This window comes from Fusarium proliferatum (assembly GCF_900067095.1).
Source record: "Fusarium proliferatum ET1 genome assembly, contig: FPRO_scaffold002, whole genome shotgun sequence".
Taxonomy (NCBI): Eukaryota; Fungi; Ascomycota; class Sordariomycetes; order Hypocreales; family Nectriaceae; genus Fusarium; species Fusarium proliferatum.
Window position 1 is genome coordinate 3800700 of NW_022194791.1, and position 23218 is coordinate 3823917.

The 23218-nt window shown below is 50.0% G+C and overlaps 8 protein-coding genes across 8 annotated transcripts; 4 read left to right on the plus strand and 4 right to left on the minus strand.

The window, feature by feature from the left end:
• Window positions 1-600: 600 nt before the first annotated feature.
• FPRO_02546 (uncharacterized protein) lies at window positions 601-4429 on the plus strand (the record flags this gene model as incomplete). Its single annotated transcript, XM_031227341.1, has 6 exons — window positions 601-687; window positions 748-778; window positions 909-2168; window positions 2219-4048; window positions 4098-4231; window positions 4283-4429. The coding sequence occupies 6 exons, from the start codon at window positions 601-603 to the stop codon at window positions 4427-4429; spliced, it is 3489 nt and encodes a 1162-aa protein (XP_031077787.1).
• Window positions 4430-5284: 855 nt separating this feature from the next.
• On the plus strand, window positions 5285-7272 carry FPRO_02545 (uncharacterized protein; the record flags this gene model as incomplete). The annotated part of the gene is made up of 3 exons (XM_031227342.1): window positions 5285-5620; window positions 5705-6088; window positions 6136-7272. 3 exons carry the CDS (start codon window positions 5285-5287, stop codon window positions 7270-7272), a joined length of 1857 nt encoding a protein of 618 aa, XP_031077788.1.
• Window positions 7273-7676: 404 nt separating this feature from the next.
• On the minus strand, window positions 7677-11182 carry FPRO_02544 (uncharacterized protein; the record flags this gene model as incomplete). The annotated part of the gene is made up of 3 exons (XM_031227343.1): window positions 7677-9585; window positions 9638-10662; window positions 10715-11182. The coding sequence occupies 3 exons, from the start codon at window positions 11180-11182 to the stop codon at window positions 7677-7679; spliced, it is 3402 nt and encodes a 1133-aa protein (XP_031077789.1).
• Window positions 11183-12435: 1253 nt separating this feature from the next.
• Window positions 12436-13161, plus strand: FPRO_02543 (uncharacterized protein; the record flags this gene model as incomplete). Its single annotated transcript, XM_031227344.1, has 1 exon — window positions 12436-13161. One exon carries the CDS (start codon window positions 12436-12438, stop codon window positions 13159-13161), a length of 726 nt encoding a protein of 241 aa, XP_031077790.1.
• A 318-nt stretch (window positions 13162-13479) lies between these two features.
• Window positions 13480-14595, minus strand: FPRO_02542 (uncharacterized protein; the record flags this gene model as incomplete). The annotated part of the gene is made up of 1 exon (XM_031227345.1): window positions 13480-14595. One exon carries the CDS (start codon window positions 14593-14595, stop codon window positions 13480-13482), a length of 1116 nt encoding a protein of 371 aa, XP_031077791.1.
• Window positions 14596-17035: 2440 nt separating this feature from the next.
• On the minus strand, window positions 17036-17302 carry FPRO_02541 (uncharacterized protein; the record flags this gene model as incomplete). Its single annotated transcript, XM_031227346.1, has 2 exons — window positions 17036-17120; window positions 17184-17302. The coding sequence occupies 2 exons, from the start codon at window positions 17300-17302 to the stop codon at window positions 17036-17038; spliced, it is 204 nt and encodes a 67-aa protein (XP_031077792.1).
• Window positions 17303-19510: 2208 nt separating this feature from the next.
• On the minus strand, window positions 19511-20490 carry FPRO_02540 (uncharacterized protein; the record flags this gene model as incomplete). The annotated part of the gene is made up of 2 exons (XM_031227347.1): window positions 19511-20203; window positions 20266-20490. 2 exons carry the CDS (start codon window positions 20488-20490, stop codon window positions 19511-19513), a joined length of 918 nt encoding a protein of 305 aa, XP_031077793.1.
• Window positions 20491-21404: 914 nt separating this feature from the next.
• On the plus strand, window positions 21405-22849 carry FPRO_02539 (uncharacterized protein; the record flags this gene model as incomplete). Its single annotated transcript, XM_031227348.1, has 2 exons — window positions 21405-21629; window positions 21737-22849. 2 exons carry the CDS (start codon window positions 21405-21407, stop codon window positions 22847-22849), a joined length of 1338 nt encoding a protein of 445 aa, XP_031077794.1.
• Window positions 22850-23218: the final 369 nt, after the last annotated feature.

Below are 23218 nucleotides of genomic sequence, written 5' to 3' on the forward strand. Positions count from 1 at the left end.
TTCCTCCTGCGTCGAATCTGCGAATACAACCTTCTGCATTGTTCATCTCCATCCTGGCCGACGTTCCTCTAGCGAATCCATCGTTAGAAGCCCCTGGTCCGTTTCTACACCCAGGCCCTTGTCCTCATCAAACCCTCCACACGCCCCCTGGCCTGGCTCCGTCGACTTCTCTTGCTGTCTGCTGGCTTGGCCTTGACCTTACCCTGACATTTGCTGGGCTGTCCATTGCTTCCTGACTCTTGAACTCCATTCAAAGTTCTTGTCAGTCGCCCTCACTGAAGGGCCACTACCGTGCGACAGTTATCAACAAAATATTGCTACCCCGTCCCGATTCGACCGCCCGCCGACCGCCTCAACAACGTCCTTTTTACGTCGATTTTCCCACGATTTGCTCCGCGATTCTTGGTCCAACCGACCCCTTTGCTCTCCGTTACGACCTCGTCCATGACGCCTGCTCTTTAGCTGCGTCGTGTCGCTTGCTACCTTGGGCTGCAACAACCCCGTATTTGAATGCCGTATCCGCCGTGAGCACCACATCTCGATCGCTTCACCCCAAGTTTCAAGACAAATCTTTGCTGCTTCTCAACACAACTGCCCACAATGGCCGGCATCGTGGAGGATTACTTGGAGAGTCCTGGAATGGACAATGACACCGACGATGTCTTCCCCTGCAAGGGTTGCGGAGAGGTATGCTGTTCTACTCGACCTAAAGAACACTGGGGAATGGTTTGCTAACAGGCTTGGAAGATCCTCGAAGAAGGAAAAGCGTTCGAGTTAGGTACGTTACAATTTTCAGCATTAGCTGGTCTAGTGGGATGTGTCACTGTTATCCACGATGATCATCCGCACCTCACCGCAAGATTGCAAATCATCTCGCCGTGTCCTTGGGCAAGCTGACTTTTTGACAGCCGGTAACCGATGGCATCTGGACTGCTTTCGATGTAATACCTGTGGCACGCTGCTCGACTCTGATGCGAACCTACTGCTTCTCGGAGATGGTTCACTCATCTGCAACAACTGCACATATAGCTGCAGCGCCTGCGGCAATAAGATTGAAGACCTAGCCATCTTGACTGGGGAGCAGGCGTTCTGTGCTACATGTTTCCGCTGTCGCAACTGCAAACGCAAAATCGAGAACTTGCGATATGCCCGGACTTCACAAGGCATCTTCTGCATGGGCTGCCACGAAACTCTTATGGCACGAAGACGGAAAAAATCTAAAGCTGCAGCTGCAGCGAAAGCAAGAGAAAAAGAGCATTCACCTATGATCACGGAAAAGTCACTGCCCGCCCTTCCCGCCAACGCCATTCCACCGAATGCCTTTTCCAACGATCGGGTCGATCCTGATTCAGATACTGCTACAGAGCTTTCGCCTCGTCCACGAAATCACGGTCGTAACGAGTCGTCCTCTAGGAGCAGTTCCAGGCCAGCTCGTTCTCCTGAACGAAAGCCTGATGGTTTAAGTTTACCTGCTACAACATATCGAAGCAACCGAAACTCGACTATGATGGCCCGCAACGACAATACTTCCAACGACGCCGATAGCTTCATGATTTCGGTCGCTTTAGACCCAAGCCCGCACCCAACACCGAAATCAACTTCAGATAATCTGCCAGAGTCAGGCAAGTCGAAGGACTATTTCAGCGCTGCAAAACCGGCCTCTGAGAAACGAAGCGACTCTCATACCTCTACACCACATATTGCTTTCCAGGAGAAAGGGCGCGCACCATCCTATTCGGAGCACGACATTGCACCAAAGCTTCCTGATCGCAAGCATTCTAAGAACTCGCGAACCGACTCTAGTAAACGCTCGCCCCCTACAGACGAGAAGAGCCAGAAGACAAGTGGTCGCCGCGCACCCACGGAGGACTTCAAGTTACAGGAGGCTCCCAAGAGTAAGAAGCTTCTCTCAAGGAGTAGTTCACAATCCTCGAGTCTACCTGCAGAGACGAACTCTGGGAGAACTAGCAACGGGCCTAGTAAGGGCGGCCTGCCACACACTGATAGCAACGCCACCACACCCGCGTCTCGCTCATCCCAAGAGTCGAGGTATATCGACGAGGATGAGCTTCGTGCATCTATGGACTCGTCAACAAGAACATCTTCGAGACCAGAGAATGCAAAGCCTCTTACGCGAAAGGAAGTTCCAGCTGCCCCAGGACGTAATGGTAAGTTTTCGCTTAGGCAAAAGTCAAACTGATATACTGACAAAAGGTAGTGAATGGCAACAATCGACAAAACCGACAGGATACTACCGATGATCCTACACCCACTCGCCAGACTCCCACACAAAAGAAAACTACCGATTCTTACATGCAGCCCCGTTCAGCTCCTATCCCTCCAGCCTCTCAGAACAACAAGGGCCACCCTAGTGGCAAGGAGTCAAAGGACGACGGCACCTCACCCAAGGTCTCGCCAAAGTTACCTAGATGGAGCAGCGGCGGTGACTTTAGTATGGACGAGGACATGGCGCGTATCCTCGGTACAGACGAAGGCTCAACTTCCATCCTCCGTAGAGTTTCCAACGCTGTCAGACATGGGCGCACCAACAGCGTGGAGTCACCCAACCAGCTATCGAACAGAGCTGGCCATGCCAGAAGCATTAGCGAGACTACGCGAGCGACACAGTCGCCTCGCTGGCCACGAACACCAGTTGCCGACGATTATCATGCACAGGAGATCAGCAGCCCGATGTCTTTGGCGTCAGGGGACGATCCTGCGTTTCTTAAGCGGCAATTACGGAACTCTGAGCAGCGAGTTGCGGAGCTCGAGAGGCAGTTTACTACTGAGAAGGATCTCAAGAGCCTTAACAAGAAGCTGGTCGAAAAACGAAAGACAGTTTCCGTTCTCGACACCCAGACTGAGATTATGATTCGACAGCTGGAGGTCTTGGCCGGATATGTCGAGCGTGCAAAGGAGACCAAGACACCTATCGATCCCCGGGATCTTGAGGATTCAGCAATCAAGGAGTTTGTTCAGAAGCTTGACAAGGTCAAGCAGACCATGTCAGCGGCAATTGAGCAGCTACACGAAGAGCGGGATCTGTTGTTCGAAGAGAAGGATCAAGCCATCGCAGATCGAGACCGTGCTCTGCTTGAATTTGAGCAGTTGTCGTCGAAGAATGCACAGCTTGCTGATATGAATAATGATTTGACGCATCAGATCCAGGAACGTTTCAAGTCACAGATTGGGGGAGATATTAAGTCTCCTGGCGGTCTGGGTATCTATGGACCAGGCAAGGGCGGCCTCAACAACTCTTCGCTCAACCTCGATGCTGCTAGTCTATCAACGGGTGCTACTCTGGTTCCTGCTGATGAAGAGCCAATCGTCGAAGCCGGGCCAACTGTGGTTCAAGTCCGAAAGGGCCAAGCCAAGAAGTTCAACTGGAAGAAGGGGTCCAAGGGATTGGCCCAGGGTGTGGCCAAGGGTGTCAACAGAGCTGTCGTCGCATTCCAGAACGACCGTGAGAGGATGCAGCAACAGGGCCAGCTGAGCGGAGAGAACATTGGAATGCCTTACAATATGACTGTGGCCCAAGTCGAAGCGCCTGCTGGCCCTCCCTCCAACGGCGTCAACTCACATGACAAGCACAGTGCAGCTGCAGCGCTAACCAAGAGACAAGAAGAACGTGAGCGTGAGCGTGAACGACAAGGGTTTGGATTTTTCGGCAAGAAGAACGCCGTGCCCAAGTCCGGCTCTGCAGGCACTATGAACAACGTTGACGCGGCTGAGCCAGCCACGGTTCTCTTTGGATCTGACCTCGCAGAGCGAGCTGACCATGAGCGCCGACAGATTCCTAGCGTGGTCACAAGATGTATAGAAGAGGTGGAACTAAGAGGAATGGACCAGGAGGGTATCTACCGAAAGACTGGTGGTAACTCTCAGGTCAACATGATCAAGGACGGCTTCAGCAAGGATGAGAACTTTGATATTTCAGATCCTGATCTGGATATCACTGCTGTTACCAGTGTGCTGAAGCAATACTTCCGCAAACTTCCTATCCCCTTGCTCACATTTGATGTGTATGAGCGAGTTCTTGAATCAAATGGTGAGTTCGTTCGTGGCTTGTCAGATGACGGGATGCTAATAGCCTACAGCTATTGTCGATGAAACGGAACGAAGCGATCACCTACGTAAGACGTTTGCTTCGATGCCTCAAAGGCATCGTGATTGTCTTGAATTCCTCATGTTCCATCTTGCACGCGTTGCTCAACGTGAACCAGAGAACTTGGTATGTTGCCTTGACTATTGCTCTCGTCTACAGTCACTAACAGTTGGTCAGATGTCTCCCAAGAACTTGGCTGTGGTGTTTGCGCCAACCATCATGCGTGACACGAGCCTGGAGCGCGAGATGACGGACATGCACGCAAAGAACCTTGCGATACAGTTTGTCATTGAGAACAGTAACACGATCTTCGAGGATGCTTAGGGAGCGCGAGATCTCTATACGGAAAGGACTTATGAAGACTGTATCGACTTGTTAACGAGGCCTCCGAGTCGTGGATTCTTGGGCTTCGCTCCCAACGAACAAGCACGATCTAGGTTGTCATGAAAAGATTACTTGGGCACTGTTGGATTTTTCAAGCTCCCAGGCTGGGTTCGCTTGCATGTGTCATCCAACCCGCAGGGCGTTTCTTTTTTGTGCCAGGACATTTAATGATATCCAATTCTTTTTCTCTCACGCTTGCTTGCTTGTTAGCTTGGCTGTGGCTGTGGCTGCTTTGGCAAATTTCTTGTGCATTTGGTGATAGTGGGTTTGAGGATGGTTTATGGCAGGCAAAGGGGGAGTATCGGTTATCTTTGTACGTTGACGAAAAGGGGTCAGAGGTTCTTTTCGGTCGGACGGCTCCTTATACTCTTCACGCTCTCTGATGGGAGTGACGGCTGTATCTCTTTCATGCCCTTGTTGATGCCAGTTTCGTCGGGGTTGTAACATATATTTACACCATATTATCCATGACTATTGATCGTATATATATCCCACGCAACTACCCCTACCTATCATGTTGAAGAGCGATGCCATGCATGACCTGAATGCAGGTGAAGAGGGGAAGCATGTCTATTATTCTCCAGATCTTATGCCTTGACCAACCAGCACCTGAGCCTGCAGCTGATATTTATAGATTCTTTATACTCAGCCTCAGCCTGATTCGGTACGTATTGAAGCCAAGATGCAAGTTTTTGTGTCTTGTATGCTCTACACTTCCTCACAATCACAAACATTGAAAACCTTCTTTCACTGTTTTGCTGCTCCTGGTTTTTGCATCACTACCTTGAGCTAACCATGGCTACTCCAGACGCACCATGGACTATCACTCACAGTTCAACAGATGCTGTAGCACCAGCCTGGATTGACTCACCTAATATTCGAGGAACTCTGGATATCCTTCAGAGTTGCATCTTGACACTTATTGCGTGTATCTATACGGCTCTTCATCTCGATGTCCCTGTCAAGACGGCCTGGCATTACATATTTCTCTACAAGCTCAAATGGGTTGCTATAACCCTCTTTGCACCCGAGATCGCTCTGTATATGGCGGCGGATCAGCTACAGCAGGCTTGGAACCTGAGATCGAAACTTCGATCGTTGCAGAAAACTACTCCTTCAGATGCAGATCATGTATGTCTGGACCCCTATCACAAGAGCCTAGCCTGTTCCATATGCTTCTTTGCTAGATTTACTAATGATCCAACTTGTCTTCAGATCGATATTGACATGGCCTACACATTCTTCATCATCATGGGCGGTGTTCGAGTCAACGTCGACGACATCTTGTCCATCCCCGATCTGCACAACAAGGCTTTTCGGTTGTTCGAATCAATGGAGCGGCCATACTCAGTGCGCTTGAGCCCCCGAACAGTGACCTGGCTTGCAGAGAGAGGGCACTGGATCCCGATATCGAAGAAGAAGATCGACGACAAGAGCAAAGCAGATTACTTCCAGAAGATATTAGTGGTTATGCAGGTCATATGGATGGTCCTGCAGTGTATTGCCAGGAAGATCCAAAACCTGCCTCTTAGTTTGTTAGAGGTTCACACTATGGTTCATGTTGTGTGTGCGATTTTCCTTTACTTGTGTTGGTTTAGGGTATGTTCATTTGTCTCCTGGTTGATATATCGACTGACGTCAACCAGAAACCTCTCAACGTCCTGGATCCTGAGATTATTAAGCCAGGGGGCTTCGAGGGAGAGATATCTCTCCTAGTGCAACGCCAGTTCTATCCCAACATGTCAACGAGACTGGCATTGTTCCCTCCGCAACAACGTCCGGATCAGCCTCCTCCTCCAAGAAGAGGTAGCTTGATGCAGCCAGACTGGGTCACACCAAAACCTTTCAGAATCAACATTGATGATGTTTCGAGGGTAGAGGAGATGCAACTTCTCGAAGAAACCCCTGAATCATCTTCTCGAAACTGGATAGGTTGGTCTTGGATGCGAAGATTAGCAAGACCTCCAGCCTATGAAAGACTACCCGATACCTGGGCGAATCCACGATCAGGGCCTTGGGTAAAGCCAGAGCCGGGGCTGGAGATGTGGCCGGGGGATATCCTACCATCTGGGCTCTTGTATCACTCCGAGTTTGCACATATACCCCTTTTACTATCAGAGCAGTTCCTCCGTCGCTGGGACGCCATCTTGTCAACCTTTCCATTCCACAACCGCGAGGTCCTCGTCAAAACAGCGAGTTTTGTCAAGGTAAATCGCATTGCCTGGGACTTTGAGATGATCAGTCCCGCAGATGATGCTGGACCTCTGGCTGGCCAAGATCTCTTCCTCGCTCGACTTCCAGAGTTCAAGCCAGTTCTCGACCCTGCGTACAGAACCATGCCGTTCAGCGAGGGCAAACGAAACCTCGACATCAACTTCAGCGTCTTCACAGAGAGCGAAGACGTCTTCGGTCTCTTGGGTTTCTTCCAACAGTTCCCGTGGCTCGCTGGTCTTGCGCTGCTTCTGTCTGGTATCTATGGCGGTGTTCATCTGTCAGCTTGGAACTGGGCCTTTCCCAGCTCTATCGAGCTTTTGATGTGGAAGATAAGCTGCCTCTATATTGCGGGTGCCTTGGCGTTGTATTTTGTCATGGCAGTAGTCGCCACAGCTGTGAGGACTGATGGAACGACGTGGCTAGTGACTTATATCGCATTCTGGTTCGCCTTGTTTGTCTACATGGCTGCCAGATTTTATGTTGTTTTTGAGTCATTCTTTAGTCTGAGGCGGTCTCCTGCTGGGGTCTACATATCACCAGCTTGGGTTGAGATGTTTCCTCATTTCTAGACCAATCTATTGCTGTATGTGTGCTTTATAAGTATCAAAGACTGAGAGGGTTGAAGCTGAGCTAAACAAGTAATGGCCAATGTCTCATGTAAAAAACGTGCAAGTAATTACAAATAGCTAAATGTACAACTGGACAAGTAACTCAGGGCATTAAAAAACATAGCAACTCTCGACTATACAATAGCCATAACTCAAGAATGCGAAACCAAACACGTCGATTCTGCCGCCAGTGCATCATGGAAGTGAAACTTGACACCTTTTTATGACTCGCCCTTGCTTTTGACATCGCCATTCCGTACCATTATGGCATACCATCCCCCTAATGAAATTCCGGTATCCAACGCCTGACCTATGAAATGTCCCCTGAACTCCGACTGATGAAAGCCTATAGTCACCATGTTCCCTTAGGCTGCAATTGTAGGAGTCTGCTCTCGCTGTCTCTTGACAATGTAGTAGGTGATCAAGCTCTTGGGATCATCCTGAACATCCTTCAGGGCATTCCAGAAGACTTGCTCACCTACCCTTGAGTGAAGAGCAACGCAAAGCTGAACGGCATCCATACGAACACCAGAGTCTGTAGAAACAAGGCATCGACCGGCAAGGCTGGCCAGCTGACCAAGTTCAGTATCAGTAGGGATAAAGTTGGGTCTCTTGTCAAGCAGGCTTCGCAACACGTGCAATCCAGTGCTGAGCATACGGCTTCCCTCAGGAGTCGAGCTGTCAATATTTTCAAGACGCTTTGTTAGGACAACAACAATCTCAGAACCGTCGCCAATGGTGACGAGTTCATCAGCCAAGACCTCAACGCCACTGACAATATGGGCACGGATATCATAAGCACTGCGTGTCTCAAGGAGTGATTCAAGACCCCTGGACACATGAGGCTGGAAGTTGTCACGTTCCTTTCGGAGGAGTAGCCTGATTGTAGCAAGGATCTGGGCTTTGACATCCTGAGCCTTTTCGGCACTCACCCCAGACAGAGGATCTTCCAGGTATTGGAAGAGTCCAATCAACAGAGCCTCAAACTTATCATCAGTGAAGATGCCCTTGGTATCACGCAAAAGGGACTGCAGCTTTCGGAATCCATGAACATCAAGAGTCTTTGCCTTGACTCTGGTGATGCCACTTTCAAGCAGTCGTGAGCTCTGCTTTGTTCTCTCAGAGGATTCTACGTCTTGCGTCACGGGGGATTGAGCACGGGCATTGGGCAAGTTGGCTGCATCAGCGTTGACGGGCTTGTCTTCCAGCACAGGAACGTTAAAGGTCGGCTTTGGAGAAGGCTGCTCATCAGTGAACGGGTCTTCATACACTTGCAGTGTCGAACCAGGCGCTCCTGAAACAGGGTCGGCCTGCACGGTTTCCGACGGCTGGGGTGTAGGCTCAACCACAGGCTCCGAGATGGCCACGGAAGGTTCAGCAGCCTCCTCCATAGGTTCATCGGCGGCCTGGGCCTCAGCTTCAACCGTTGGTTCAGGGGCTGTCTCTGGCTCAGAGACTGGCGCAGCCTCTCTAGCAGCTTCTGGGACAATATGTGGTGAATCCTCAAGCACAGGAGTGGTTAATTCTGAGGGAATCTCTTGGCTAGCCTGAGGAGCTCTCTGGTGAGGCTCTGGTGCAGGCTTCTGTATGGCCCTCAAATTAGCCATATTTGGAACAACAAGAGTAAAGTCCTCATTTGCCCGGGAGGGGCTGCTCATAGGCAGCATGGCAGATTGCGATTGCTTCAACTTTGTAGGACTTGTGCGAGGTGAAACCGCGGGCTTGGTGCCTGGCCTCACTGATGTAGGTGATGCAAGACTGGATTCACTAGCATGTGAAGCATGTCCAGGTCGTGGTCGGGGAGCAGTTCTCTTAGGCGTCGTCTCTCGGGGTTTGGGTGTCTTGGACCTGATACTTTCAGGACTTCCAGCATCCATGTCACGCACGGAGTAGGGGCCCGCCGTCGCAGGACGCGCTGCCATCTCTGGTCGCCTCCTTGCTGGCCTCATTGGAGCACCTGACATGCCACCAGTTTCTGGACGAGTTCGGGTTCCTGATGGTTTGGTTGCTGCTGTCGATGTACTTGACGTGGTTGTTTTCACGGGCGAAAGGTGAGCCATAGCTGAGCCAGGTCGAGCTGGCAGGTTCTTTGCTGCGTTTGCCTTTCGTTGAGCCATCATAGCCTCGCGAATACTTGGCTTACTTGTGCCCATTGTGCTCTTGGATAATCCCAGTCCAGGTCGTGCAGCCGTCTCTCCCTTCTTAGGGGAATGAGGGTTGCTAGGGTCCTTGTTCAAAAGCTTCTGGGCAGTGCCATCCAGATCGGCCATGATGCTAATGCGTGTTAGCCATAAAAATGACAGAAACGGGAGTAAAGTCAACTTACGTATCTGCTTTTGCAGGCCAGATTCCCCAGAAGGCCCAATATGTTGATCGCATTTTCTCTCTTACAGCAGGGTTAGCATCAGTCAGGCCCTTCTTGATACACTTCTCAATTAACTCCACACCGCCTGTGTGCTCGATATGATGCTTGTGCTGGGCCTCTTTCTTTAGAATGGTCTTGAGCCACCCTGTAGTATAAGTTCTCGGCGCAACATTCTTGTCCTGGCAAGCCATCCAGATGTGTTGCATCAAGCGTGGAGTGTACGAAACCTTGCTCAGGATCGTGTCAACCGTCTCGTTGGCAAGCTGAGAGCTGATTTTCTTGGTTCCTGCAGCGAGCTTGACGAAGCATTGCATCAGCATTTCAACCATGGGGTCCATTGCAGGACCAAACGTATTAGCCATCTCCTGGATAAGAGCACAACCCTCCTTGCAGAGACTGGTTCTCAGAGAGGTAATCGCCTTGATGATACCGTCCAACATGCTCTTAACCCCAACAAGAAAGGTATCTGGGAAATCAGACGGAACATTGCCCACATTGAGTCGCCGCAGTTTATTGACGGAGTTTTCTCGCTTCAGCCAATTCTGTTCCGACTCTTTACCCTCGAAAAACCACGCCATTTCCTTAAAAATGTCGTCCAGCTCGCGGTTTGTGTTGACGTACAGTGGCTCGAGAGTTTCTGGCTTGGTCTCGATTCCAGGAGTGATAGGACGCTCGGCTGCAGCTACTGACGAAGTGCTGGCCGAAAGAGCTGGACGAGGTGCTGGAGCGGCGGCTTCTGCGGCGGGAGTCTCGGGGCGACTAGAGGTCGGGGCGAGCTCCTTGACGATAGCTTGCTCAATTGCAGGTCGTACCTTGAAGTTCTTGAGTTGTCGCTTAAGATCGGACTTGGCAGCATTTGGGGCAGATCGGAAAAGTTCAATGACGGTGTTCTTGGCCGCATCTCGTACCATGCCATCGGCGTCCTCGAGAAGTTCCATGAGTACAGGGACGTAACCTCGGAAAGGCAGGCCATTCTCCTTGTGCATCTGTACCCCGTTAGCACACCCGATTGAGTGCAGCAGGTGTGGTTGTACTTACCTGTAGTAGCCAACTCATGGAGGTCTCCTTTGCTCTGGGGTTCTTTCCATTCATCGCTGAGTTTCGAACAAAACGTTCCACATCTGCTGGCGCAACGGCATATAGAGTAACAAGCGAGTGCGAAGCTAGAGAACGGAACTTGTCTTTGTGGTCGCCGAGCTTCTCGACGACAATTGGCAAAGTTCGCGCGGCTTCCTTAGATAAGAGCTTGGGGTCTTGTCGAGAGAGGCGCGTGAGGAGATGGTTCAGGGCAGTGAAACCAGCGTTTACCAGAGCGGCATGCTGCGAGGTAGTAGCTGCGCGCAAACCATCGAAAAGCTGAGCGACACTCGATTCAGGGACATTGTGTTGTTTAATGCCCGATTTGATGATCGTGACATATTGGACCTTGGAGTCAAGACTTCCGTCGCCGCGCAGGATGGTGTTGAGGTCGGCGACCTGCTGGTCGGTAAGTTTTGTGTCGGCCATGAGTGAATCTATGACGAATCTGTAAAACAGTACTGCATTAGTCGCGATCAGGATGAAGATTCAATGAGGGGTTGAGTGAGACGCGCGCAGTCCACGCGAAGTGGGATAAGGTAGCTCTCCCCCTCTCCCGAAGGGTTATCATGGTGATGCGCTGGCCATGGTGTTGTCCGGAAATTAAACAAGGGGGTCGGAAGCGCAAGTGCACATACCTGTGGCTTTAATTGCGAGACAGTCCGTAGGGGACAGAGCGAAACAAGGAGAATCGCTTTAGTTGAGAGTGCGCATTGAGAGCGTGAGAGAGCTCTTTTTTAGTTGTTGTTGTTTGTTATGTTGATGTTATGGTTGTGGCACTAAGGATGAAGATGGGTATCCTTTTTCGTAGGTGTGTAGGTGCTGTAGCCAATAGCGCGAGCTAACAGAGCTGGCTCACCCCTAGGTAGATGATTGCTGTAATCTGCCGGAGAGCACAGAAATAATCCCAAGCACTGTAGTACATCAGGGCCATTGACGCTTGATGCGCTCATATAGGGAGTCATATCTAATAAACTTTTTCCAGTTATTTTATTTTCCAAGTACAATATACTGCCACATTTTAAAGTAAGGTAAGGTAGGTACCTATTTGTTATGGTTTCGCTGTCATCATAAATGGTTGGGTGTCAATGTTAATGTCGGGCGCAGCAGGTGCGAAGAAAAACAATCTGCCCGAAAAAGGTTGCCGCAGTTGCCCTGGCGAAGAATGTCCCGCCAAGCTTTACCTTGCTGGAGCTGCCTAAAAGGCTCCATACTCCACTGTGTCGTACAGAGCTTCGCGGGGCCCTTTCAGAGCTTTGGCCACCAATTCCACACCCCTGCTCAATTCTACTGAGGGGTCATCTCAATCATGATACAGCCTCATCATTGATCCATTTGTTTTCCCTTGCCCATGATATCTCAGTAACACGCATGAGCCGTTCTCGTACTCTTATCACGGACTCGATTATTTATTTGATTTTCTGTGATCACATAAACTTGCCGTTTTCATCTTTACTCAGCAAGCCTCCATTTCTAACCTAATCTTACCCCTCCGTTACATTCCATCCTCATCTAACTTGGACATCTCGCCAAACTTCAACCCTTGAAATCAAAATCGTGGTCCGCCCGTCTTAAACCCTCTCCCTGCTTCACCACCACGCAATTACTCCGTATATATGCCTCATCTTCCCCCAGTCACTCCCATTCCAACGCCCGCCTCAATCTTCTCCCCGGCCCCGATCATGACACCGGCGATCCAAGTACCCACTCCCTCCGGCCCACGGAATGGCCCCGATATTCCCGGCGCCGGCAAGTTCAAGGTCCCCAAGCTACGACTTGAATGTCGCGATCTCTCTCACCCTGGGGCTGCGGTATTTCTTAGCTCTGTCAATGTTGCCGAGTGCCTCGCCAAGGCGGCCCAGCATGTACTGGCGCTCCTGTATGAATCGCCCACGTGTCCTACCACAACAATCCCGACAACACGATCTGTGACAGTGATCCTTCGTAGCATGTCAGGTGTAGCTTACACCACTGGCTCTGACCTGGACAGCGATCATAAGGAGATTCACTTCTCAGTCGAGTATATCGCCAACATCCACCCCATATCTCGTCGTACAGAAGAGATCAACGGCGTACTCACTCATGAGCTAGTTCACTGCCTTCAGTACAACGGTCATGGAACTTGTCCAGGCGGCCTGATCGAAGGTATCGCAGACTGGGTGCGACTTCACTGCCTTCTCAGCCCCCCTCACTGGAAACGCGACAGCAATGGAAAGTGGGACGCTGGCTATCAGCAAACGGCCTATTTCCTGGACTACTTGGAGGAGCGATTTGGAAAGGGAACTATTCGTCGCCTGAATGAGAAGCTACGGATTCAGAAGTATGAAGAGAAGCCGTTTTGGACCGAACTGGTTGGACGGCCGGTTGAGCAGCTTTGGGGCGATTACAAGGAGAAGCTTGAGCCGTAGTATATATACAGATACACATTGAATGTAGGCGTCGATAATGATTTACTGATGCATATGAGGCGTTCACATACAATAGCAAGTAGAGTCAGATGAGTCGATAGATTTTGATAAAGAAACGAGATTAGCCAGGTGCTAAGGATATAAGTTTGCTACCGCAACCTGAACTCCAACTCCAGACAAAAAGAAAACCCCAAGAACTCAGACCCTCAAAGTCTGTATACGTCTGTTGTATGACTCTGAAAACAAAATCCCACTCCTACACTGGCTTTCCTACCTATATTCCAACTTGATGATTTTAAAATTGCCACACGACAGAGTTTATTGGTGGATAGGAATGTGGGCGTCGCTCTCGCTGATGACGCTGCCGACCTCAGACCAGCTAGCGGGAGTAGCCATGCCGGAGCTCTCGCTCAAGACATCGAAGTAGCGACCAGTCTCGCCCTCGCGAGACGATTGCGCATCGTTAGCGACATCATCTCCGGAACCGACAAGAGATACAGAGTCGGTGGGTGTCACCATGCCATCGTCGCTGATGATTTCAGGCTCAGACATGGGGGCGCTGGGTGTAACGGGAAGAGGAGAGTAAAACTCGGGGCTGGTGTTTTGCGCCCATGCTTGGATGGAGGAATAAGCGTCGTCGCGATCCTCTTGTCCAGCGGTCATGTACTCATCGACACCGATTTCACGCTCCAGCGTGGCGGAAGAAGCTGTCTCAGAAAGGGCGGGGGTGGGGTCAGTGTCGATAAGAGCAGCGGGCTTCTCGTCTCGGTCCTGGGTAGTAGCGCTGTAGATGTCGGAAATTTCGTCTTGGGCGGGAGAAAGATGGCGGCTTTGCTCGATATCATCGTTCAGTTCGTCTTGATCAATGTTGTGTTCGTCGGCAAAAGGGTTGGTGTAGAGAGATGAGAAGCCGCGAGCACCATCGCCGCGACGTCGCAGACCGTCATCCATTGCACGGGTATCAGCTCCAGTGTTATAGACATAAGCGCCTCGTTCAGCACCCTCATCCTGACGGAGGAAGTCATCAAATGAAGAGCCTCGTCGTGACGAATCCATGGTCGCAGGGTTTTTCTCGTCGGTTTCCTTGTCCTTTTGTTGTTCCTTCTCTTGCTTCTCCAACATGACCGAGTTCCAATAAAGCAGCTCCTCACGTTGTCGTCGGCGAGTTTCCTCATCAGCGTCAACACCAGCTTCAGCACCAGCACCACGACGGGACTCGAAGAAGCCATCGGCATCCTCAGGTCTATTAAACCTGGGCTCACGGTGGGGAGGTTCGATGCCCTCGCCCATAGAGTGGAGGGCGAAAGCTATCCGCCTTCGAACATCGTCGGCGTATCGTCGCACTTCTGGCGACTCGAAGATGGCAATAGTGGTGGCGATAGCGACCGAAACAGCGACTACGGCACCTGATGCCAGGACAATATGGTTAGGCATTGTTTCTCAAGTCTGCAGAGAGACTGCAGATGTAGGAGAGAAGAGAAGAGAGAAAAGAGAGGTGTGAACGGGTCGTGATGTGATGTTCAGTGGAGTGGAGTGAGAGCTGCAAGCGAGCAAACAGAAAGAAGACAACAAATCTCCTTTTCTTCCCCACGAGACAAAAAAGCACAAATGCAAAGAGAGAGCTTTCCAGAAACTCGAACAATTAAGTAAACAGCAGAAACAACGAATAAATTGGAGGAAGTTGGAGGCAAATCAAGGGGAAGTTTGAGCTTGCGTAGGCCTCGTGCTGCTTCTGGCATCTGTATTTGCCACAGGCAGCCTCGGGACTAGAACTGACCTGGCTGTGGCTCAGGCGACACTCTTTTTGGCCTCAGCTCAGGCAGACACAGGCGAGACGTGCACTAGATTCGCAAGCTTGGACGCGGGGTAATCAACATCCCATGGGCTTGGCCTGAAGGAGCAATGAAGATGATGAATACAGAGAAGATAATCAAAAGACTGGACGGCAGCGAAATTGGTGGATAATGGAAGTCATGGGAGATGATGGAGTGTGGCGTTGTGAATTGATTGATTGATTTACATACCTGTAGCCACCAGAGGATGAGGCATCCTCTCTCAAAGAGCGACAGAAATAGTCGAGCACGTCGTACGTAGGTTGGTGAATCGCAGATCCAATAGCGACACAAACAGCGAGTGAGAGCGACAGTGGAATACAAAGCAAGGAGCTTGGTGTAGGCTCAGAAGAACAATAGAAGGGGTAGAAGGGAAATTGACGTAAGAGGTGGGATAGGGAGCATTTAAACAAACCTATTAAGTTCAGTATCAATCAATTGTGACAGCGACTACGACTACGACTCAGATTCGGACTTACTCGCACATTCTGTCTGCCCAGCTGAGAACTTAGAAGTGGAAGAAGTGGGCTGTGCTTATGATTGTTAGACTTTGACAGCCAAAGTAACTAACACCAAAGATTGTATAACAATACAATTGATTCAAATAACAATGCTTTCACCTGGTTTCATCTCTATGTATCATCAACTCTTCTAATCAACATCAACTCTCAATCGACGCTTGCGGATGGCGCGTGACGTGATGCGATGTGATGTGTGATATGCATTACAGCGTCGACTAACAAGCGACCTACCATCACACGCTTGGCTTAGCTGCACTCAAATGGCAAAAAGAGACATTTCGAGAAATCTTGCCTACTCTGTTCTACTGTTGACACACCAAAGTCAGTTCGCGACAATAAGCGTCAGTGAGAACAAGCCCCTGAAAGTCTGCTGCCTTTGAAACGTCATTGTATTCGTACGTAGGTAGTTAGTGCTGGGCGCAAAGCATAGTAAAGACGAGCCTATTACGAGTACGTGAGATTCTCCGTCTCTTATATGGACTCGTGGTAATTTGCTTGCGCGGCACCGATTGTCGGGGCTTGACTTATTACCTGTTGCTCGAGTCAGCCTGGCTCCGTTCACAGAGCCAAGCATGGTCTCATCGGTTTCGGCCAGTTAGCCAGGTACGATATGACGACGCTTGGCGGGATCTTGTGGTACATGGCGTACGACTTTGGCTTTTCCCCTCAATCCTTCAATGAGCCAAAATGCGCACGGCATTATATAATGGCTGAGGGAGAAATAGCTCTAACTATATAAGTATGTAGGTGAGACGAGACAATAGTTTGTATATCCGAAGCTACCGGCTCCAATACTCGACCGTTGCTTGAAGCTGACAGCCCCGGCCGAGTCTTCCGATCCAATCTGACGGACCTCGCATCTCACGGGCTTCCGACCAACCTTCAATTCGCCTTTCAGCCGCCGGAACCCAAAGCCACCGACCTCCGACTTATCATCGCTAGAGCCGCGTCTTGTCCGAAATCCGCTGTGGATAATATAGTGATAAGTACAACTCACTAATTCGGTCTTTTGTTCCTGATCCCAGCGGCAAAAGAGGATCGGTCGGTCCTGATACGGTGGAGTAATTAGTCTTGATCCATCCAGGTGAAAAGGCTAGACACCGAGCGAGATACGGGGTCGGGTCCCCGTTTCTTTCTGCAGTGACCGAGTGCGAGTTGGGAAAACTTGGCATTCGGGATCTTGCAGATGAACCTGACAATTTGAATGCCTGTTTGTCATTTGGTTGCTCTCACTGGGTGAAATGCCACTTTGCCCAGAGGTGAGCCTTGGTATGGAGATGCGACCAAGCTATACGTTCATGGCCATCACGTTCACATTCAGCAGTGCACATTGAATAGAGTAACAGTAAAAAAGATTGTTTGATTCATGGAGACGCCAAATGTCCCTGTATAACCGTCGCTAATAATGCCAGATGATTGTGGTATAATAAACTCCCCCCATTTTGATTGTTTTGTTCTGGTCACCCTTGATCCTCTTTATGTTTTCGAGGTATATCAAGGTGCCATTATCCCAGACACATTTTAGTGCGAAGACTTCTCAGTCTTGATAGACTCGTTTGAGGAGACAGAGTCGGTAGAGTTCTGGCGGGAAGCCTTGGTGCGCTCGCTGAAGCATGGTTAGTACTTTGCTTGAGGCTGAAGTTGTAAGTCAGAAGAGGGTATGGCATACTAGTGAGCGCGGTCCTGAAGGACACATTGGTAACGGGCGTTGCCAGTCTTGAAGGTGAACTTGATGCCCTTGTTCTCACCGAAGTGGGAAGGGGTCTGGGGAGTAACGGAGTCAGACATTTTGATGGTTGTGGTGGTTGTTTGTGTGTAAGTGAAGGGAATAGACAGTGGAAGAGTGAGAGTGAAGAGTAAAAGATAGATAGGTTCAGAGAAAGAGGTTGAGGTGGCCTAATATACCTTTCGCGATTGAAGATACGTATCTCGTCATAGTTATTGTTCTCCACGATGTGCGTGCGTGCCTTGCCCGTTCCATTGATGCTGATGCTCCACGAAACTAAACAGAGTGAGCCATTTTCTTTCTTACAGTACAAGTCTACAAGACCAGGACCAGGACCAGGACCAAACAACAACACCCTCAGTTTTGCCCCACGATGTGAAGCCAACTACGGAGTAGAGGGTGCACACACCAACTTTCTGACGATAACTAACTAGTGCACCCCTGTTTCCGTCTTCTCCGTGCATGCTCCAGAGAATGGGGGTCAGGGCCGCCGTGTAACGGTACATAACAGTTGATGATTCTGAAGTTATTGCCACTTCCATGTCTTGCACCGAGACCGGCTCCGGCTCTTTTTGTTACTCATCTCCAGTCACGTAACCTGATTCTTACAACTATTCCCGTTCTCTTCTCAGATCCCATAAAAAGAACCACAATTAAGTCCAATACGCCGTCCGGCTAAGACGGGAAAAGAGAGAGACGTCCTTCTAGAAACCCCAACTGCAGATTTCTAGGGTTTCCTATCCTGTCCATCGAACCAATCAGCAACTCCGATTTCTCGTCTCACCCCAAGATTTCAGAAGAAAAAAAAGCCGCGGGATGACCTTGTCGATCGGAGCTCGCTCCAATGGGACAATTTACTCGCGCTTCAATTGGGCGCTCTGCCTTGCGTCGCTTTGCGGCAACGGATATCCTCGCACTCCGTGCTAGCCGGGCCTCCCCCTGATTTACTTTCATGTATGTACGTATGTACATACTGCAATGTCGACGACTTGTCCCCGAATAGGTAGTTGGCTATCATGAGAATTTTCTAGCCTTTTTTTTATGCTTTTTTGTATGCGGAAAGATAAGGTTTTTGCGGCGCTATGTCAGATCGATTTGTCTAAACTGTAGGCTATTCCTGATATCGGCTTTACCGCTGGTAGGACAGACAGGTTGAACAAGAGGCTCTGCCAAGATAATCTGTCTCATATCTTTTGCAACAAGCCAAAGATAATGGCGTTACGAAGAAAAGAAAAAGACGGTGTTTGCTAATCAGTTAGCATGTGCTGTTACGTGTACTGTACACGATAGTTGTCACTTGACTGGAAGATCAACTATTCAAGGCTGTAATGAATGGATCCTGCACCCCAGTCTCTGGCCGCCTCGTTACCGGTACGCGGTTACGACTTACATCATTCCCAAGTTTCATGATACTTTTTTGTAACGTTGAGAGCTGCTCCCAACAACGCCCAGTCGTGGAGGGCAGCGCTAGTTCTTCCAATCCCCCGCACTCAACTCCACGATGCCCTCGAGGCTGGTCGGGGTACAAGAGGCCCACACTCTTAGTAGTTTGTCCTCACCGCATGTCACTAACAAACACGGCAGAAGCTTGCTTGATGGAGCTCTAGCAGGTTTCGTGGGTGAATTGGCAGTTGATTTTAACTATGTGTGTCTGAGGGTAACCGCCTCTGCCGCTTGAGGTTGTGCATCGCGGGGTGAAACGTAATAGTGTATGTTGTATATGAATTCTAGAACCATGAATCGGTCACGACGATGTAAGAAAATGATGCCAAGTATCACTCTGTATGTATGCAGGTATGTTGACTTGGTAGAGCTGGTATTATAGACGCAACTACCAGTAACCCGGCTGGCAGAGTGTCACCCATACACATGCATGAGATATTGTTGTCGCCCGCATGTCTTTTTCTTGCTGCATTATTTCCTCTTCTCTCGTTGATTCCTCGTGGCTGGTTCTAGACGTTTTGAAAATTGCTTCTTGAATACCACATTCAGCTCTTGATATGCCACACTGTAGCAATTGATCCATTGATTTGGCCATCGATTGTCATTTCCGTTCAGCCGGGCTGACTGTAGCCAGTGAGACTCACGATCATGGCCTGATGCTCTCAAAAATCGACCTGGAATATGCAGAACCACAACTTCATGCACCAGCTCATTGGCCGTGTTTTGTCTGACATACGACACGCGAAACAGTGGCGCCTGCTTCCAGGTTGCTGCATCAGGACCGATTTCGATACCGAGCACTGAGTCAAAAAGACTGAGGCACGCGATCATCTGCTGTCCATCATATCCATGACTTGTTGCTCTTGACCAACCTCGGCAGTATCATTCCCGCCTTCCACGCCCCTCCTCTGCAGCTCGATATCTACCAACTTTCGTGTAGGCATGCCCACGCTTAGATCCGGCATATCTTCTTTAATCTTGCGAAGGTAGTTTTCCACGCTTCGCATTCCGACAACAAGGAACCCCAGCTCTTCTCTGTCGACATCGAAAACCTCCCACCATTCACACTCTGGCATCTTCGCACCAACATCGCGAGCCGCGTTGTATATAGCAGCTGTAGCTAGCGCATGGGGCTGGTGAGTAAGATACAGCATCTGAGGTGAGAGAAGGGCTGCATTCAGATATTGAATGGTGCGTAGAGATATGATAGATTTAGGCTGCGCAAGAAACTCGAGTGTCTGTAGGTAAGTGACTGCAAGTGGATGAGGAAGCGAGACGTGTGTATCGAAGGAGAGGGTGTAAAGGATGCGAGCTTCAATGGCAAGGATGCGGGTCTGAAAGGCATGGTAGTCTGCTTCAGGTACATAGTACGACCTGGGGTCATTCTTTGGACTTTCCGGGATCCGTAAGAACAAGGAACTCTCTGATAAGAGGTAGGCATAAACATTTGATATGTCGCGCGCTGACCGGGGTTGAGGTCCCATCTTCGCGACTAGATAGAGGGCGGCAGCAGATGTGTCCTAGAAACACAATTCAATATGGTCAGACAAAGTTGAGAGAGGTATTTTGGGGTTGGTCTTACACTAAACTCATTGGCCATTGGAGAGTCGACAAGCCAGTATCGCGCCAGAATGACGTTTGCTTGTGCAGTGACAGACTGAGGAAGCTCTAGGAGCTGACCAGCAGCTTGTGTGAGGCATTGCGAAGTGATAAAGATTGTATCTTGGAGATCCTTGGGCAGAGACGAGAAGGAAGATTTGTGGTAGATCTGAGATGTTGTCGCCAGGGGATTCAAAAGATGCGCCATGTTGGGTATATCAGGTATCATAAAGCAAACAAGATGGTATTGATGATGGAAGGGTTGAAGTTTAGCAAGGCTGAGAAGCTCTAACTTGCATGTGGAGAACTTGCCTGGACAAATCAGCGGGCCTCTTACGCTGTGGAACAGCCAAAGATCCCTGCATCTACATCACTCATGATAACCTTCACAATTTATCTTTTGGGTTTATGCCAAGGTACGGAGTATCTTACTAGGAATCAAGACTAAGGTTCAACGGTTACATCCAAGACTATTATCTCTTGTAAAACTGAGACTCAGTCCGGTGTGTATAAAAGAGCCGAGCATGAAGAGCTTGGCCATCATGACTACTTCTTCTGAGTCTCATGAAGAAGCTTTGAGAGAGGAAATAATGGAATTCCCAAGTTTCAAAGAACAGTCTTTACCAACCCACCATGTATATATGCTCCAGTTATACCTCATTTCCTGTTTAAAGGGCGCAAAGCTACACCTGTTGTGTCGCGTGCGGCTCATCTTGAAGGATAATATCAACCAGTCAAGGACGTAGTAGTCTGCTATATAATACCAGTCGTCATATCACAACACTGTATACGAGTAACTAGGCCAATTTGGCAATTATTTAATCTGAATATTCTATCATACAAAGCAATCTTGGTCATATCATGATGCCTCATATTGATTGGGTGACTTGGATCAGGCACAGGCACCTCACGCGGGGAACCTGCATTTTGACAGGCTGTGGTACGTACCGAGCTGAGCTGAGCTTGAGCGCTGTGGAGCTTCAGCAGGTCCCAAGTCAACAACACATCACCACCACCTCAAGACGTTGGACGACGATATCGGAGTTCAGTTATAGTACAAGACACAACAAACTCACCGCTCCTCGTCACTGCAACTGCTGCAATAGCATAGGCGCCCTCAAAATGACGGCCTCAATCCCTCCATCACCCGGCGAAGAAACACCAGCCTTCGACCTCAACCTCCAACACGGCCATAAAGATCTCGTCCAAGCCGTCGCATTCAACACCTACGGCGACCGCTGCGCGACTGGTTCAGTAGATGGCAAGATCCGTGTCTTTAACCGTCACAAGGATGGCACATGGCGCCTTTGCGATACATGGACCGCACATGGCGGCGAGATTATAGAGGTAACGCAGCCCCCTTTTACCAATAAACCCCCATGTCTCGTAGTATTCTTGCCTCCTGTGTCATTCTGTCGCACACGCGCGCTGACTTTATTCCCTCAATTTTGCAGATTCAATGGCTGCCCGCGACTGTTTACCCTAATTTGATCGCTTCCCTCGGTATTGAAGGGTGGTTCCGGTTATGGGCCGAGGATCCTTCTGCTGCGCCTGGTCGACGATTTTGTACTGGACGAGCTGGTAATGGAAAGCCGGCGTTTGATACACGATCGAACAAAGCCCCTTACCGATCATTCTCAATGAAGCATAATGAGGAGACGAGGCATACATATCTTGCGCTCCTCGCAACAGACGGACGTTTGACAGTTTACGAAAATGATCAGCCCGAGAACCTCTCGGAATATGCATCTATCGATGAATTCAGTGTCGCTCCGAAACCAAATCGAGGAGAAGAACTCGCCTTCCGTGTGCGCTTCGACCCCAACCCAGAACCATGTTATACAGCTCTGCGCGCAGGCGTACCCTCGGATTCCTTAGGTCTCGTGGTGGCTGCAATGGACACCGTCAAAGTATATCGATCGCGGGATATTGTTGCGACTTCTATAGGCGTTCAGCAGACCCAGAAGGAGTTCTATCTCGCTGTTGAGTTAACGGGTCATCGGGGTCTGGTACGCGATGTCGCATGGGCTGCAGGCAATATTAGAGGTTACGACGTTATTGCGACAGCTTGTCAGGATGGTTATGCGCGCGTTTTCCGAATCGAGACACCCTATTCCGAAGATGACGGCAAGTCGTGGTCTGCGGCCGATCTCCTTCGATCAGCACCACACATGTCAACCAGAGACTCGACACCACAAGCAAGAACAAACGGAACTGCGACACCAACGGAGAAACAAGCTACCACGCCTCAGCTACAACCATCCCACAGTTACCACCAACATCAGCACCATACCTCTGGGCTCAGCGCCAGTCTTGCAAAGTCAGGCTCTCACAATGATCGACAATGGTCGGGGCAGCCGGGCCAGGTTAAGCACAACTTCCAGGAGATATCCAGGCTGGACAACCATCGTACCCCTGTATGGCGTGTGGGCTTCGATGACGATGGTCACATATTGGGCAGCACAGGTGACGACGGGCGCCTGCTGTGTTATCGTCAGACCCCGAATGGGGCATGGGCCAAGAGCTCTGAATTGGCAGTACAGAAAGCACGAATAGCCACTCCATGAAGTCACAGTTGACAGCTGCTAGACTTAGCTCGCAGTGTCAAGACAAACAGCGTTACAGATATCCAGCCGATGTTTATTGCTGAGGCAGCCTGCTAGCTGTCGGCCTCTTGGAGATGCCCCCTGTCTGCGCTACATCCCGTTCCACCACCTTCGAGTCAAGAGAGTTAAGGATCTTGTCAAACGCAGCATTGCATGGCCACAAAGGGCCAAAGACGCCGGTCACACGTCAGCATTGGGCAAGATATCTGAGAAGATGTGCTCCGAGGTCATTCGGATGAAGTCAGAGAACACCCGGCCCCTGGCTAGTCTTGTGGACAGTCTGCATCAAGCATCATGTCACGAGTTATCATGAGGCAGAACGACATAAGA